The sequence below is a fragment of the Rattus norvegicus genome, chromosome 17 (assembly GCF_036323735.1).
Source record: "Rattus norvegicus strain BN/NHsdMcwi chromosome 17, GRCr8, whole genome shotgun sequence".
Classification (NCBI taxonomy): Eukaryota; Metazoa; Chordata; class Mammalia; order Rodentia; family Muridae; genus Rattus; species Rattus norvegicus.
Window position 1 is genome coordinate 37,409,532 of NC_086035.1, and position 18,206 is coordinate 37,427,737.

The 18,206-nt window shown below is 34.3% G+C and overlaps 1 protein-coding gene and 1 non-coding gene across 3 annotated transcripts; one reads left to right on the plus strand and one right to left on the minus strand.

Moving 5' to 3' along the window:
• Window positions 1–1,073: 1,073 nt before the first annotated feature.
• On the plus strand, window positions 1,074–13,608 carry Prl7b1 (prolactin family 7, subfamily B, member 1). 2 transcript variants are annotated; one of them, XM_039095426.2, is made up of 7 exons: window positions 1,074–1,293; window positions 4,701–5,446; window positions 8,792–8,967; window positions 9,659–9,697; window positions 12,103–12,210; window positions 12,554–12,733; window positions 13,268–13,608. In XM_039095426.2, exons 2-7 carry the CDS (start codon window positions 5,416–5,418, stop codon window positions 13,487–13,489), a joined length of 756 nt encoding a protein of 251 aa, XP_038951354.1. In that variant the 5' UTR covers window positions 1,074–1,293; window positions 4,701–5,415; the 3' UTR covers window positions 13,490–13,608. The 2 variants fall into 2 exon arrangements, with proteins under 2 accessions (XP_038951354.1, NP_714960.1); NM_153738.2 differs by lacking the exon at window positions 1,074–1,293 and having other exon boundaries at window positions 5,382–5,446; window positions 13,268–13,595.
• On the minus strand, window positions 11,282–11,388 carry LOC120098040 (U6 spliceosomal RNA). The gene has a single exon (XR_005495970.1). It is a non-coding gene; the product is annotated as a U6 spliceosomal RNA (small nuclear RNA).
• Window positions 13,609–18,206: the final 4,598 nt, after the last annotated feature.

The following is an 18,206-nucleotide window of genomic DNA, read 5'->3' on the forward strand; positions in this document are numbered from 1 at the left end:
CTGCTATTTCTGACAGTGGCTAGACTGTACTATAGGCCTGTTTGTCAGGAGTGCCGTATACCTGTTTTCCTGTTTTCTTTCAGCCAGTTATGGGAACAGAGTGTTCTGCTTTCAGGCATATAGTCTTCCCTATATACTGGTCTTCAGCTGTTCCTGTGGGCCTGTGTCCTGAGTTCACTAGGCAGGTTTCTTGGAGCAGAAAAGTTGGTCTTACCTGTGGTCCCGTGGCTCAAGTTTGCTCATGGGGGGCTGCTTTTGAGCTCTTGGTGAGGGCAGCAACCAGGAGGGCCTGTGCCACTTTTTCTGTGAGCCCCCGTGCACTGGGGTCTCAAGTGGCGTATGTGTTTTCCTCTTAATTCAGAAATGTGGGTAAAGTGTAGTCTCTTCTGGCTTCCCAGGCATGTCTGACCCTCTGAAGGTTTAGCTCTCCCTCCCACGGGATTTGGGTGCAGAGAACTGTTGACTGTGACCCTTCAGTTCCGGGCAGTGTCTCACTTTAATTCTTGAACCATATATTTTGTATTTTTTTTCCTTTCCAAGCTTGTTGTTCTTGATTAAAATGCTCTTCATGAAAGTAAACCAGAGGAAACAGCTATGGTAATCTTTTTCATACTTCCTTTGTCAGTTTAAAACTGATGAGAGTCTCTTCAGGTTAGCCCCAGGAAGATTCTTCAGACAAGGGTAAAATTCAGCCTTTCATCAACTTAACATCTTAAGAATGACCATCAGGCAATATACAAAAATTCCTTTCCTCTGACATCTCCAGAGCAAGAGGTAAACAGTTAAAATCTCCCTAAGAACCAACATCTTTCAGATTCCACTAGGATGATCTATTAAGTCATATGTTAAGCATTCTACCACTCAATGTCTTCTGTCATAGGTTGCAGATTTTTTTTTATTTTTATTTATTTTTTGTTGTTGTTGTTTTCAAGAGACCCATGACCAAGGCAGTCTTATAAAGGACAACATTTAATTTGGACTTGGTTAAAGTTTCAGAGGTTTAGTCCATTATCATCATGAGTCAATATTTCTATATCATTCAAAGTTAGTCAGGAAGAGACTCGAGTCACCTAGAAGGGGGTCGTGTCATAAAGCCCATCACCACAGTAACATACTTCTTCCAACAAGACCATACCAAACCACCACAGTTGAGTATAACTTTTCTGAGGAAATGCCAAGCTGATTTCTAAAGTGGCTGTACAAGTTTTATTCTCACCAGCAATGGATGATTTTTATCTTATTTTGCTTCCTAATCAACATATACTATCAAATGTGATATTAAATTTCTAACAGGTATTAACTGGAATCTAAACTAATTTTATTACATTTCTCCAGTGGCTATAGATACTGAACATTTCTTTAATTTTTTTCAGCCATTTAAGTTTCTTCTATTGATAATTCTCTATTTAGGACTATATACCATTTTTAAAAATGCATTATTTGATTTTTTATGTCTAAAATGAACTTGGAGGAGTAAAGGAAGATAAATTTTAATCAGGATTTCATTTATGAGAAAAGATTCCATTTTAAATAGAAGGGGGAAATGTCAGCTAAATTTTTATAAGTTCAAAAAAAAAGTAAAGACAATGATGAACTTTTGCTATAGTTGGGATAATGTCTATCCAAAGCTATAATGTAGATATCTGTTTCTAGGTGTTAGTATTTTGTTGAGCAATAAAGGGAGTCTATGACCCTCAGTTTACAGTCTTGGAAAATGAAAGTACCATATGCCTAGCTTTGTGTGACCAATCTCTTGGTGCTTAATTCTAAATCTTGCCCATATTATAAAAGGCATTGGACTTCTATCTTCCATAGACATTACTTCTAAAACGATAAGCCAAAGCAACCCTCCCTTCATAAGGCAATTTCAATTATGTATTTGCTCTAGTAATGTGTACATAACTAAAACATGTTCATTTAAGAGGTTCTGCTAGAGTAAATTCCAATGTAGATATTACCACTATAGAAAAATAGTTTAGCCTGTTACAACAAGCAATTTTTCCGTATAAAACAGTGTGATTGCTAAGCCTCATGGTTAACTGAACTAGATTTAGAATCACTTATGTGCCTAGGGAGATATTTCCAATGATGTTTATTTAAGGAGGAAAGAGCAATTCAAAATATGGTAAAATAAGGCTTTGGGCTTCTAAGCTTAATAACTGAAGTCTGCTTTGAGCCATACATGCATCCAAAAAAAAAAAGTCAAATGACTAACAGTCTTATTCCAGCTATTATATATATGAACTACACACAATACTATCATGAGATGATAACTCCAAGGTTGCAGTTTTGTCAGGTATTATATCTTTGTGTTTGTCCACAGCCATCCAATTGAATTTAAGATATGCTGAACAAGAGGGGAAACATGGCTGGTACTGGTAACCAGACCAATTTCTCAGGGCTAGTAAAATCATATATTTTGGACTAGAATCTGCAACTTCTTTGTAAAACCATCATAATTCTTAACAACATTCTAAATATTTGTGTTTACTCACGAATATCCACGGCAACCGTAGTTTTTACTCACATCAAGTAAACAACTTTATGCAATAGATGGAGACTATTACAAAATACTACAACTAATCAAAAGGCTGCATTGTGGTTTTTAGTACCAATGGATATAAAACTACAAAAATAACTTCCTCCATACTCATTGTTCAAAGAACATTTTAGAAAGTTGGTAGGAAAGATTGTAAGAACTGGACGGTAAGAGAGTTTTCTGGAAGTTGTGTCTGCTAAAATTGTCACACCTGTAAAGTCCCACTGACTTGAATGCACATGAGGTTTACAGTAACAACATACATCGACATCTGGTATTACTGGGATAGAATGTGATTCATCCTGTGGAGATTTGATACGCTGAGAAAGATGATGTTAAAGGGGTGAGGTGGAGGTGGGCAGGTGGTTGGAGAAGCACCATCTTAGAGGAAAAATGGAGGGCATATGGGATGGGAGGTTCATGGAGGATGGACCAGGAAGGGGGAAACATTTGAAATAAAAATAATTAATAAAGAAAATAATTAATAAAAAGTCTTCAAATGCTAGAGAAACCCTGAAGAAAAATACAGTTCAAAGGTTGATGTTGCTGAGATTAAAAAGCAGTGACTTATTAGGAACAAAAAAGTCAATGTTTTTGAACTATGACTATAAAGAGAGGGGGGAAATTATTATTATTATTATATTATTATTATCATTATCATTTTTTGTTGTTGTTGCTATTGTTGTTAATTGTTTGGTCCCTTGTCCTTGTGAGTTTGCCTACTAGAATTTCAAACCATTCAGCCAGCCCTAACCTAAAGTTAACAATGTGTATATTATAGTCCTTTTCAGTCTTGTGTAAATTGAAAGAAACTACAATATATTAAGTTTGTTCTGGTCCCATTTTTCTACGTGACACTTGCAAGGAAAAAGAATTAGTAACAGCCACGAATTTATATAATGTATAGCAAAGATATTCCTTCTATTTTATTTAATTTTTGAATGTGAAAATTCTTTAGATGAAAATGGATAAACACAAACACACATATATATATATATATATGCATACATACATAAATACAAACATATGTATCAATACACACATACAAATACACATTTTTATAGTATGCAAAATGAAGTCATTTATGGGAAATGAAAGTCTACAATTAGCGTTCTCTAAAACTGACTTAATATACAGCATATATGCTAGTGTTATCCTTAAAAGGGAAGGTATTTGGGATACCTAAAGCTGTCTTAAGTATAATCTAACCAGAGGTACGTTCTCAAATCAAAATCCTCTGGACTTCAGGAAACTGTGTGAGGATAAGTACAGAGAAGGGAATATGTACAAAGTTAAGCTTGTCCTAAATGTAGATCAGTATTCTGTCCTCAAGGAGTGTATTGAGTCCAATTCTGTCCTGAGCATAGGAATAGTGTACAAGGGTATTCGTCTGGACATCTGCTACATATCCTATTGGAGATTTTGCCTGAGGATGAGAAGTGTTAGACAATCTTTGGTGTTCCAGAATTTTGTCTGTGGAGAAAAGGTTACTTACCCAGTCCCCACCCTCCCAGAGTATACATCAGATAAACTGTTTGGGAACAGAGGTACCACAAAGAGTCAGAAGTAGAGAACTAACTATGGGATATGTGAACAATCCCTAGCATGGTTGGTGAGACTATGGCAAACCATAAGCTAACTCATACATGCCAGCAATGAAGAATAATTGTTAACTGTAAATAAATTATGATAGACAGACAGACAGACAGAAAACCAGCTCATAGTCTATTAAACATTTGAAAAGATTGTATTTAGTACACACAGAAATCCAAAATCCAGGTGACATTTTACACTTTCCTGAAGTAGGAAGCACTGGTCCTTCAGGGATTAAGCTGAAGCTCTACAAATCTACATGTTAATATAACCTCTAAATGCCTTTCTCATTTGGTCCTGAATAACATGAAAACTGATGAGTTAACAGAAGAGGACAACAGTTGAATAATTGATAATGTTTCATAATTATAAGAGAAAAGGCATTCCCAACAGATATTGGGCTATTTAACACAATGTCAGTGCTTGGAGTAAATAGAAAGTAAGGTCTCTAAGGTACCCAACACCATTCAGGCTCTTGAGGTTACTGCTAGATACACGCCAGTAGTAAACTAAAGGAACTCAAATGCTACATGCTAAAGCCATTTCATTCTTTTCTTTCACTACATAGATAAATCGGAGTGCCATGAAGTAGAAACTTGGACTATGTTGCCGAATTTCATGTCTCCAAAGAATCTAGGGAATCTTTGTGTGGACAACTCTCAGCTTTTGGAAGACTCACTACATGCTAATGCGAGAAGCAAGCATGGCAAACGTGTCAATCAACATAATATGGTACAGTCGTTCTGGAAGAAAGCATCAACTTTCTGATTTGATTACAGAGAGAACATAAAGGAAAGAACCAATGCTTTGCATTCTAAGATGAGGAAAAAGTGTACCTTATTCACCTAACTTTGTGTGATTAATCAAATCACTTGAACATGGCTGTGCAATATTGAGGAAAACTGTTATCTTATTATATACATCTTAACTGCTTCAGAAGGCAGTGAGTATACAAAAGGTTATAGAACAAATGCGAGAATCAGGTGAAGCAATCATGTGATAAAAAAACAATTTACGTCTGGTCTGACATCCTCATCATAGACCATGAAGTCAACTTGGCTTGTAAATATTACTGTGTTAACAGTGGTGATGCTGTGGACATTATCTGATGCAGGACAGTCATTGAGAAAATACCTAATGTTTTATAACTTATTTCCTTCCTGTTACAGAAGTAAGTGCCCTTGGGGCAATCTGTTAGTGTATATAGGAGGTACAAAGTAGGTAGACATCAGGTTCAGCAGCCTTCTCTAGTGTTCCACATACTGTGGTGGAACTATTCCGAGATGCATCTATCATTGACTCAACAATGCCTCTGTAAGTAACCTCTTAGAAATGCTTTACTGGTTGTTTCTGAATAACATTTTGGTTCTCCAAGGCTATTAAATGGGATCCTGTAGAAAGAAACTTGCCTCATGTCTCATGTGTTAACAGATGTTTTTATCTGTTCAAATATTGTAGATAGTTTACACTGGTTCACAAAAAAGGGAACCCCTTTTATTATGCCAAGTGACAGTAACTAATTAGTATTCCTTATCTTATTTGTAGTAAAGGAAGAAATAGGCAATATGAGCCTGACCTAGCAATTTAGGATCACAATCTTCTTTCTGGATGGTAGAGGCAGATGGGACCTTAAGCCTGTCTGGCTAGCCAGTCTAATTTATTTAGCAAGCTTCAAGGCAGTAAGAGTTTTCATCCCCACATATTAAATATAGATGTGTTTGGCATTAAATGACACTTGAGGTTGTTTTCTATCTTATGTACACACCTGTGCACATATGAAAACATACATAAACACATAATCTCAAACTAAAGGGAAAAGTGATAGAATAATATTATCTAATTGTTTAGAAACAATGCATGTTTAAAAATACTCAGCTGTCGGGTCAGTTTTTAGATGGAAAAATAAAGCTCAGAGATTGTTACTGCAGAAATTACAAAGTGGTACTTTGCTGGGAACCCAAATGTCAATAACTTCAAACTGTCAAATTTAGAAAGAAGAAATTATTAATTTATTGTTGTTGTTCTTTCCTTAGACTTAAACATGAGTCTATTCTACTTGATTATTTGACTTCAAAACATTAGTCTTATTTTGAAAGATTCCTCTGGACAATGGTTTGTAAATAGAGGATGCTATGCTACATTTCACTGGTATTACTGTTAGGTGTTACATTGTATTATCACTGATTCTCATTTGTCTCCCTCTGATGTATTCATCAATATGAAGCAGCAAGGAATAATTCTGCCTGAGTATCTTCCCTATCTTTCTAAACTATCTGTACTATTTGATGACACAAGTTTCAATAAGTGGCCATGAAAATTTACTGCTTTCTAAAGATCCTTATCTTGTTTCTTTTACTTTCAACACCTTTCCATTGCCTTCCATTCCCAAAAGGTCCAATATTTATAGATGACTTTAAAACTAAATTAATTAGCCTTTTGGTATAAGTCTTGTATAACTGTTTATGAAATAGTGCTGTAAGAGATATGGAGTGAGTACTTAAGAGATTTAACTCATATATTTATTATAAGTCTTTCATATAATTTCCTCCCACAGCTGTTCCAAATCAATGATTTTCATGTTTATTTAAATGTGATTTGGTTGAAAGTGTAAGTAAGTTTAGGCCATAATTTGTTCTAGTATACTTTCAACAACTGCAGAATTTTGTAGTTACTAAGAATTTGATATATTTATTTATAAACAATAAAACAATGATTATTGAAAAGCATCAGTTTTAAAACATAAGGTAGGCAATGATACTAGATGCATGTCTTTCACCTCTAGCTAATCTGGAGTAAAGCGAATGACACTCCAATAAAGGTGCAATTTAGGATAGTTGCTCATTCTAGATTTCTGTAGTTAACACTGGCAAGAAACATCATTAATGACAACCAAAGATATTATGAAATGAAGAATAAATATATTTGTCCATTTTACTTACTCTTATAGATTATGAAAACTTCTCAGAAGAAATTCAAAAAGCAAACGTAACAATCATGCATATGTATATATGTATGTGTGCACATATATATTCTTATAAAATTTTATATCACATAAATAAACTCAGGAAATATCTTATTTATTAAAAAACTAAGCATTTACACAAATAATTATATAATGATTTAGCTATGTAGTCAAAATGTTCTTAGCTCCATTACATATTACAAAATATATTCATGTTTCATTTTTCTTATATTAACCTTATTTTTCTCCCATTTGAACTAAAATATTTAGTTATAAAATTGAATACAATTTTTGTTTCTTTACCTGATATTAACTCCCTAGCCACCCAATTTCAGGTTGTCTCTCTCCTAAAAAGTAATTATAAACAAACAAACAAGAGCCAATAATACAGCAAATCCCCAAACAAACAGAAATGACCACTTCTACAAAACAAAACAAAACAAAACAAAACAAAACAAGTAAACAGAACAGTGCATGACATTCATTTAGTTTCTTCAGGTATAGGTTGCTAGGCTTTGCCTTGCCTGTTAGGCTGGACACATGTTTTGTGTTGTGAAAGTTTGCAGGGGATTTAGATTTTTGTAAACCATTTTTTATTTTAGAAGCTCCTTTAGAGACAGCATCAAGAAATTAAAACATGCTTTTAACTAGTTTTCTGTAACTTGTTTCAATTTTGAGAGTGTAAACTGTCAATAACTTACAAGTTATTGCTGTCTTTATGTCAAATTAGCAAATCTATGAAGAATCCAACAGGAATCATGCCCAGAAATTTAAAAGATGGTTGTTAAACAGAGCAAGAAATGTAGATAAAATGATTACTAGGGAGGACTACTATGCTCATGTGATCTAAGGTAAAGTTTGTGCTTTACAAGGAGGACTGCTGTGGACACTGTGTCTTAGCATCTCAGATGTGGTCTCTGGCATCCATATGCTCAGGATGGCCTCCAATTGTGTAGGGCATGTAAATGTGGGATAAAATGTTCATAGTGATGCCATCTAGAGAATCTATCTTATTAAATATGAACTAGGCTCAGGGAAAATCATTTAACCCTAGGGTTCTCTTTCACTAATTTAGTTTGAAAACATTACAGTAGCACAGTTTACTCACAGTATCATTACAAGACAAAAATTTATAGAAAAATAAACTGTAAACCTTTATATGAAACAGCAATTCATGTTCTTATTATAGTGAGCTATTGAAGCCAGCATAGGCTATATTTCTCAAGACATTACTCTCATTTTCACTATTAGACACAAAGTAATCATGAATTTAATCCTATGAGGCAAAAACATACAAGTAACAGATAAAGTGTGCTGTACTTGTCAAAATGTATACATTGTATATTCACTTAGAATTAGTGTCTTAGAGACTTTGACCAACAAAAACAAACAGAAACAAAACAATACAAACAAAAATCACAATACTAACTTTCTATATTTAGTGTTTTAAGAAAAAAACACTCAAGTTATCTTAAAGTGCAACTGATTAAAACTTTTAAGTCTTTTCTAATATCAGCCTAAAAAATAGAAAATTACCAAAATCTAAAACTATACATATGGGCAACAATGCAAAAATAATTCCTTTATCACCTTAAAATACAAAAGGGAGTCAGACAAAACAGTAGAAGATGCTGGGCAGAGATAATGTTGATAACCTCAGATAAATGGATCTCAGCATAGCTGTTTCTCTGTATCAGGGCCACTGCAGATACTGTTGGTGTCAAATCTTCTCCTGTGGGAGAATGTGGCCGCTGTACCCACGAGTGACAGTGGACTGGGCATTAGCGAATTGCTCACCGAAGACCTTTTTGACGATGCCGTCATACTGTCTCAGCACATCAATGGCCTTGCTATAGAAACACGCAGGATATTTGTAAGTACCTCAGGCATTGTTCAACCAGTGAATGTCTGTGTGAGTATTAAAAGGAATTATAGTTAGTAGAAATCACCATAAATCAAATTTAAGATAATTCACCTTCACATATCAAATAAACATTGACCCCTGTAAAGCAGCATGAGAAGGATGAGACAGTCATGATTTCTTACAGATTTACAACAAATGATTTTCCTAAAATAAAAAAAAATTTCTCAAAAGTTGTTTCATATTTTTCAGAAAGGCGTGGCAATAGTAAAAGAACTATGGTCTGATCTTGTACGCAGAATGCATTGTTAGCTGACATCTTCAGTAAAGTATTTAAGTTATTTAGTAAAGAAGTTCACAGTGAATGGAATAAACTTAAATTAAACTGCAGTAGATTCCATATAAGAAAAAGAGTGATAGATATTCAGAAATCCCTAAGTGTTTGGAAACTTTACTCAATCATTCCTACTATAGACCTATATATAATATTTAGGTAATACATGGGGTGCACCCATAAGTTCTTTTTTCCTGATAACAACCATCTGTTGTCAAGATCAATCAAGATCAAGGAGGGGAAAAGAGATTAGGTTGGAATGTCACAATGAGCATCCCATGAGATGTATATCTCTACATTTGCATTAAGTGTGCATGCATATTGATTTCCACTCATGAGTTTTCTTTTCTTCCCTTTGTCTTATTCCAGCTATCCAATAATTTCTCATCAGACATGTTCGTTAAGTTTGTAAGTACTCCCTTTCCTTCCAACTCCTTCCAAAAGAAACCATAGTGCTAATGATTGTACTACACTGCAGCTTAGATAAGAGAACACTGTGAACCTGACTTCCCACACAAATTTCTCCATAAGTAAAGGAAATATGAGCCAAAAATTATTCAATAGAGTTAGTCAGTTCAGGGAAGCTCTGATTTAAAATGGATGCAGAGACATCTCAAAGTTCTCTCTAAATTTCTTTTAACAAAAACATATCTACAAATATAAATATACTGTGACATAACGTTCTAAAAGTTGTCATCGGGAAAAACCCTGCTGTCCTAACCATGCTGGTAGGGAACCTGTTCGTCATGCAATCTTCATTGATCTCACTGTATATATGAAGGATATATGCATTTTATTGTAATGAAGTTCACATGTTGAATAAAAATAACCTAAAGTGGATCTTTGTCAGGTATTGGGGGTTACAAATTATAGCTTTCAGCAGCCCACAAATGCTAGGAATTGTTAAATATGTCTTCTTTTACTTGATCCTACTCAATAATGGCACACATTTGGAAATGGTAGAAAGGTCTCTCTACTTGAAGGCTGTATGCTACTAATTCTAAGTGAGCCAGTGTCAAAGAGGAGAAAGTAAATAAAGCCTCAATCTAATGCAGTGCAACTGTAGAATGTGTCCCTGAAGATTAAATAAATTTATCCTCATGCTATCCTTTCAGCTCATGTTTCTTTTCATTCTCTATTTTAAATTGACAATCTTTTTTATCTTTATTAACTTGAGTATTTCTTATTTACATTTCGATTGTTATTCCCCTTCCCAGTTTCCGAGCCAACATCACCCGAGGCATCCCCCTCCCCTTCTATATGGGTATTCCCTCCCCATCCTACCCCCAGTACGAGCCTCCCCCCAACAATCACGGGACTATGTGTTCAGTCTTGGCAAGACCAAGGGCTTCCCCTTCCACTGGTGCTCTTAGTAGGCTATTCGTTGCTACTATGAGGTTAGAGCCCAGGGTCAGTCCATGTATAGTCTTTAGGTAGTGGCTTAGTCCCTGGAAGCTCTGGTTGCTTGGCATTGTTGTTCATATGGGGTCTCGAGCCCCTTCAAGCTCTTCCAGTTCTTTCTCTGATTCCTTCAATGGGGGCCCTATTCTCAGTTCAGTGGTTTGCTGCTGGCATTCGCCTCTGTATTTGCTGTATTCTGGCTGTGTCTCTCAGGAGAGATCTACATCCGGCTCCTGTCTTCCTGCACTTCTTTGCTTCATCCATCTTGTCTAATTGGGAGGCTGTATATGTTCGGTAGATTGGTTTTAGTAAAATGGACATTTTTACTATATTAATCCTGCCAATCCATGAGCATGGGAGATCTTTCCATCTTCTGAGGTCTTCTAAATTTCTTTCCTCAGTGTCTTGAAGTTCTTATTGTACAGATCTTTTACTTGCTTGGTTAAAGTCACACCGAGGTACTTTATATTATTTGGGACTATTATGAAGGGTGCCATTTCACTAATTTCTCAGCTTGTTTCTCTTTTGTGTAGAGGAAGGCTACTGATTTATTTGAGTTAATTTTATACCCAGCCACTTTGCTTAAGTTGTAAAAATATGGAACACTTCACGAATTTGTGTGTCATCCTTGCACAGTGGCCATGCTAATCTTCTCTGTATTGTTTCATTTTTAGTATACGTGCTGCCGAAGTGAGCACAACAATCTTCTAAATGTCTAATCTTCCTAATGACTAAAGTTTCACAAATTATCTTTTAATTTGAAATAACTGAAATTTATATAATATAGTTACACAGATAGTATGTTTAAAGAATTATATGTTTATGAATTAATGTGTTGTATTTAAACATTTCTTCATTATTTTTGCCTTTTTAATGAAGGTGCCAATATTTGGTAACTGATTTTATCAAGGGTAATTCAGTTTCACTGAGGATCTGTGATTAACTTTGAGAGTTACTATGTAGTAACCTCTACTTGTGCAATGCCATATTAAAGAAAACACGTCACTTATTTGCCTCAGGAAACAGAAGAATTTAAGGATAGATGGATATATGCTATAGTGTTGGCTCAAATCTAACACAGCAATTTTTAAAAGAAAAATCTTGCTGTTTTGTTATATTTTTATTTTTAATATTTTACTTCAAACCAGTGAATTTTGGATAAGTAAGAAGGCAAGATAGTAAATAGTAAAAGACAATATTGTTCATAAGTGAAAACTTAGACAGAAACAAAATGAGATTAAAAATTTCACGAGACAAAGAGAATATTTCCATTATGTTCCTTAATTTTGAGTTCCTACAACAATCACTTCAAAAATTACACATTTACTATCTGACATCCTAGTCTGTTAATGGGATGTTTTTGTAACATTATTAAATACAACTAATTCGATTTCTATTTTTATCCTCTACAGACATTACAGTTTAACAGACATGATGAATTTGTTGTCAATGGTCTCAACAGCTGCCACACTTCATCACTCAAAACACCAAAAACAGAAAAGGAAGCCAAAAGGATTTCAGTGAGTCTCCCACCTACAGTTTGATCCTAAACATCTAAAGATATGCACTTGTTTGATACTAGACATCTAAAGTGGTACACTGCTTTTGCCATTCTATAGATTATGATAAACACAGAAATAAATGTGGTGGTTCATGAGAAAAGGTAGTTACTATTCAAAATAGTGTATCATTTAATGAAGTAAAGGAAAATGGTTGAAATTCTGTGACTCTCCATAGTTTCATCCTCAGAAATATTATCTATTACATGAGTAAAAACATACTATTTTAATTGTGCTTCACTGACTAAAACTAATTATATTTCATGCTGATTTTAACCTAATGTAATTTCTTACTTTTGCGTAGTTGCCAGACTTTGTGAAAATGATACTAAGTATTCTTCGTGCCTGGGACAGCCCTCTATATCACATGGAGACAGAACTCAAGAGTATGACAGGAGCCCCCTTTTCTATCCTTGCAAGAGTCAAAGAGATTGAAGTAAAAAATAAAATCCTTCTGAAGCGCATCATCAAGATTGCCAAGAAGGTGAGACTCATTCTTACTTTCTACATTTTTTCATCAAGGATGTGTTATATGTGGTGAATCATAAATTTTGAAACAACTCACTGTGAAAGAGCAAATTACATTATTCAGTCTTCTGTGAAATCTGGCCACTAAGGGATAGACCTCTTCCTCACAATCACTGGGTCAGTACCTTTCCTGAGGGCGTGAACTATCTCTAACTATGTTATTACTACTCTTTCTGAATTCTGTGTATCTTAAGTGAGAAAACTGTTAACAAGTAGTCCATCCTCCCTTTTTCAAACAAAATCTATGATTTTCTACATGACTTGTCCCAAAACAATATATTTCACCCTGATTGAACTTCAAGTTAGTAAATGCCTAACTAACTTTCCTGTAGTTTGTAGGTGATTAAAGGGTATTTTATCTGAATTTGGGCACATAACATCTATTGTCTCTGGCTAAAGTTTACATTGTTGACATTAGAGTAATCAACACTATCAAGTAAAGGAACAGTCAAATACAAACAGTAATCATATAACTATCATTTGTCATTAGGTTAAACATGGAATTGAAGAAAATGAAGAGTACCCTGTTTGGTCAGAGCTTGCATCGTTACAGTCAACCAATGAAGAATCAAGATTTTTTGCTCTTTATAAAATGTCCTATTGCCTATTTGTTGACACAGATAAGGTTGAACATTATCTTAAGCACTTGAAGTGTCGGTATTTTGATGGGTACATGTGCCAAGACCCAGAAAACCAAATTAGTCTTCAGTAATTAATTCTTCAAAGGTTCTTTAAATTTTCTCCCTTTTGAAGCTATCCGTTTATGTAGTACACCACTTAATAAAAAAATAAAAATAAATGCTTTAGATATATCCAAATATAACAATGCAATTGTCAGTAGTATGTTGGTTCATTTATATTAATTACCTTAATATCATGGACAATTTTCTAACACAAAGAAGAGATGTTTTATTGGCGAGAGAGTCAATTGATATAAGAATCATAGTAAGTTAATGTCATTTATTAACTGGCACATTCAAGGCAGCTGCTGGGAACTTTTATCTTGCCTGTTCTTGGAATTTTCTTTAAAATGATATTAGTATTTATTCTCCAACTTAAAAAAAGAGAATATCTTCACATTGAGTCCAGAGTGGTGAATTTGCTTTCAATTTTGTTAACATTATGAAGATTCTGTGTCCTTGACAGTGCTTATTGTAAATATTTTCTTGATCTCACCAATTGAAAGCAGTAAGATAAATCATTAAATATTTTATTTGAATGATCCTGATTGACAAAGGTTTTAAACACTTTTTGAGATATTTCTTTGACTTCTTTATTTCTTCTTTTGGGGATTATTTGTTTAGACCCTTATAGCCTATAATTAGATTTTTGTTTCTTTGTTTTTCTTGCTTTTTTTTCTTTTATTGAATATTTTCTTTATTTACATTTCAGACATTATACCCTTTCCAGTTTTCCCTTCCAGAAACCCACTCTCCCTGCTTTCTAGGAGGGTGCTCACACCTCCAATTTACTGTCTCCCATCTCCCTGCCCTGGCAGTCCCCTATACTGAAGCATCAAGCAGTCACAGGACCAAGGGCTTCTCCTCCCACAGATGTCCAACAAGGCCATCCTCTGCTACATACCTGGCTTTAGCCATGGGTTGCTCAATGTGTGCTCTTTGGTTGGTGGTTTAGTCCCTGAAAGCTCTCGGGGGAGGGGGTGTCTGGTTGATTTATATTGTAGTTTTTACTATGGGGTTACAAACCTTTCCAGTCCCTTCAGTCCTTATGCTAATTCCTTCATTGGAATTTCCATGCTAAGTACATAGATGGCTGAAGCAAGCATCTTTGTATTTGTCAGGTTTTGTCAGAGACTCTCAGCAACTATATCTGGTTCCTGTCAGCATGCATTTCTTGGCATTCACAATAGTATTTGGCTTTGGTAACTGTTTATGGGATGGATTCCCAGGTGGTGCAGTCTCTGGATGGCCTTCCATTCAGGCTATACTCCACACTTTTTTTTCTTGTGCTTACTCTTTTTTTTTTTTTTTTTGGTTCTTTTTTTCGGAGCTGGGGACCGAACCCAGGGCCTTGCGCTTCCTAGGTAAGCGCTCTACCACTGAGCTAAATCCCCAGCCCCCTTGTGCTTACTCTTGTGAGTATTTTATGTCCCATTCTAAGGACCGAAGCATGTACACTTTGGTCTTCCTTCTTATTGAGCTTCATTTTCATATTGACTACTGGTTTTCTGTATATTGATTTTACTATGTTTAGGTATGGGACTTGATTTCCTTATCTTTCCAAGACTTTTACCATGAAGTGGTGTTGAATTTTGTCAAATGCTTTCTCCGCATTCAATGAGTGATCATATAGGTATTTTTCCCTTTGAGTTTATTTATATAGTGGATTAAATTTATGGATTTCCTTATAAATCAACCAACTCTTCATCCTCAGGATGAAGCCTACTTGATCATGATGGATGATCATTTTGATGTTCTCTTGGATTCAGTTTGCGAGAATTTTATTGAGTATATTTGCATTGATATTCATAAGGAAAATTGGTCTGAATTTCGGTTTCTTTGTTGGGTCTTTGTGTGGTATAGACATAATTTTGGCTTCACAGAACAAATTAGGTAATGTTCCTTCTGTTTCTATTTTGTGGAATAGTTTAAAGAGTATTGTAATATGTCGTCTTTGAACATCTAATAGAATTCTGCACTAAACTGATCTGGTCCTAGGCTTTTATTGTTTGGTTGTTTGTTTGTTTGGCAAAGTTTTAATAACTGCTTCTATTTCTTTAGGGGTTATGGAACTATTTAGATGGTTTATCTGATCCTGATTTATCTTTGGTACCTGGTATCTGTCTAGAAAATTGTCCTAGTAATCCATATTTTTCAGTTTTTCATAACAAGATTTCTTTGTCTATACTTAATTTAACTGGGACTCACTCTGTAGACCATGCTGGCCTTGATCTCACAGAAATTCCCCTCTGTCCATGTCTCTTATATGCTACAATTAAAGGAGTGCTTCACTACTGACTGGCTCTTGATTTTTCTTTTGTCTTAGGTTTTGACTTCTTCATTTATTTTGAATATTAACTTTCTGCCATATGTATACCTGTTAGAAATTCTCACTGGATTTTTCCTCCTCACTGAAATGTTACTTCTGTAATAGTGAAGCATTTTAATTTTATGAGGTCCCTCTGGTCAATTGTTGGCTTTAATTGCTGGGCAAATGGAGTCCTATTCAGAAATTTCTTTCCTTTATTTTAAAAAATACTCCCTACACTTTGTTTTAGTAGTTTCATCATTCCAGTTCAAGTATTGCGACCTTTAATCTATCTCAAATTTATTTTATGTATGGTGACAGGAAAGTGTGTAATTATATTTCACTATTTATGGATGTCCAAATATCCCAACATTATTGGTGAAGTTTCAGTTTTTTCAATGTCATACATCAGACCTTTGTAGTCATGGTGCTCATATTGAGCAATTTTCTATTCTGACTCATCTGTCCTGTACCAGTTTTGTTGTGTTTTATAACTATGATTCTATAATCTATCTTGGGCTCCGAAAGCATTGTGCTTTTGGTCAGTGTTACCTTGGCTATCTAAGGATTTTTGTGGTTCCATATGAATTTTCTATTTTTTCTTCATCCTTTGAAGACTATTATGGATTTTGATTGAGATTGTATTGAGTCTGTAAATTCCTTGTTTTAATGGTCATGTTTTTAATATTAATATTACTGGTGAATGTTTATGGAATAGTATGGGACTATTAAAGTACTATATGAGAAAGTAATGAGCACAATATACAGTGAGAACTGTCTCACCCCTGATTTTAATGAGATTGCTTTGGGGTTTTGTTTTTCATTTAGAATAATGGTGGTTGTTTTCTCAAATATAGCATTTATTTTGTTGGGGCAAGTTGGCTCAGTCTTACTCTATTTATGGATTTTATTGATGATGTATAGGATGACCAGTGAGTCCTTACTTGGTTATCAATGAATTTAATTTCCTGCTGTTCCTACGGATACAGACAGGCTCACCCAAATTCATTAGCATTCACCACCTGAGAAATAAGATGTCATTCTTTCTTCCTTTTGAATATTGTGTGTATTTTTGTTCAAGAACAATTGCCTTAGAGTCTTTTGCTTAGTCATTCCTGAGTAGGGCATGATTTTCAATAGTCTCTCAGCACAATAAGTCAAAAGGTTTGACATCTGATTTTTTCAGTCTTCATATTTATCAAGTTATTCATTTCACAACTTACCAAATGTGTCTAAGAAATCTAAGGTATGAGTTCATTCAACTCTCAGATTTTTATAAAGAAAGATGATTTCCAGGATCTATATCCAACAAGTATCAGAGATTTACAGTGATTTCCAGATACTGAGAGATCATCCTGACCGACTCAGGATAGAATAGACAGAATAGAAACAGAGTAGATGAAATGAAGAAAATAAAATGCTGTGGGAAGGAACAAAAAGAAAGACTTAATAAAATAAAAACCTTAAAATGATATCTGTAATATTACACTGTTAGTATATTAGGTTATATAATCATCAAAAACCATATATATATACATATATATATATATATGTTCGTACAATATTTTTATCAAACCTTCTTCTTCCCTGTGTGTTTTCTAATCTCATTTGCTTTCTTGAAAATTTTATTGTATCAAAAATACCCCTTGCTCCATCCATTGAATTGTTAAAGATCTAAAGAAAATCAAAACTAGACCAATCTCCAGATCAGAATTCAAGAAAAAATTATTTCTGCATAATAAACATTCTGATGCTTTTAAGAAGGAAATTCAGGGAAACATTAGTTTTTCCATATCCAGGCTCACTTTTACTTTAATCTGCCAGTGGTGATTTCTATAGTTTAGAATATAACAAAATAATATGTTTCTATTCCATCCTCTATTTCTTTTTGAGTACAACCCAGACAGTAATTTCTCTGAAGTTTTTCAACTTGCCCCTTCAATATGTAAATGTGTATGATGAGATACAGGGATACTTTATATTTAACTCAATTTTAGTTTTTCACTCACCAACTTATGCATATTCCTAAACAAAACATGATAACTAATGAAGAAACAAATACGGCTATGACTGTCAACTTTAAGAAATAAACATTTCACAGTATCATATAAAGCATGGACTTTAGACTTCCAATTAATCAGTTTTATGTAATGGATAAAAGGTATGTGTTCAAAAGTGGCATATAACTCAAACATTTCAGAGAAGTGTTATTTTACCAATAAGTGTAACACAAAATCAACAAAGAAGGTTTTAAGAGGATATTATCAAAGAACATGGCAAAATCCTTTTTAATGAGTATATGTGTGCTTATTTCTATAAGTTGCAATGGAAAGTATCATTAAAGGAACATTACTATTTCCTGTAATGTTCTTTTCATTATTTGCACGTGACCAAAACTTTAAAGTCTTCATGCACAAAGAAAGTTTTCATCTCTACATATT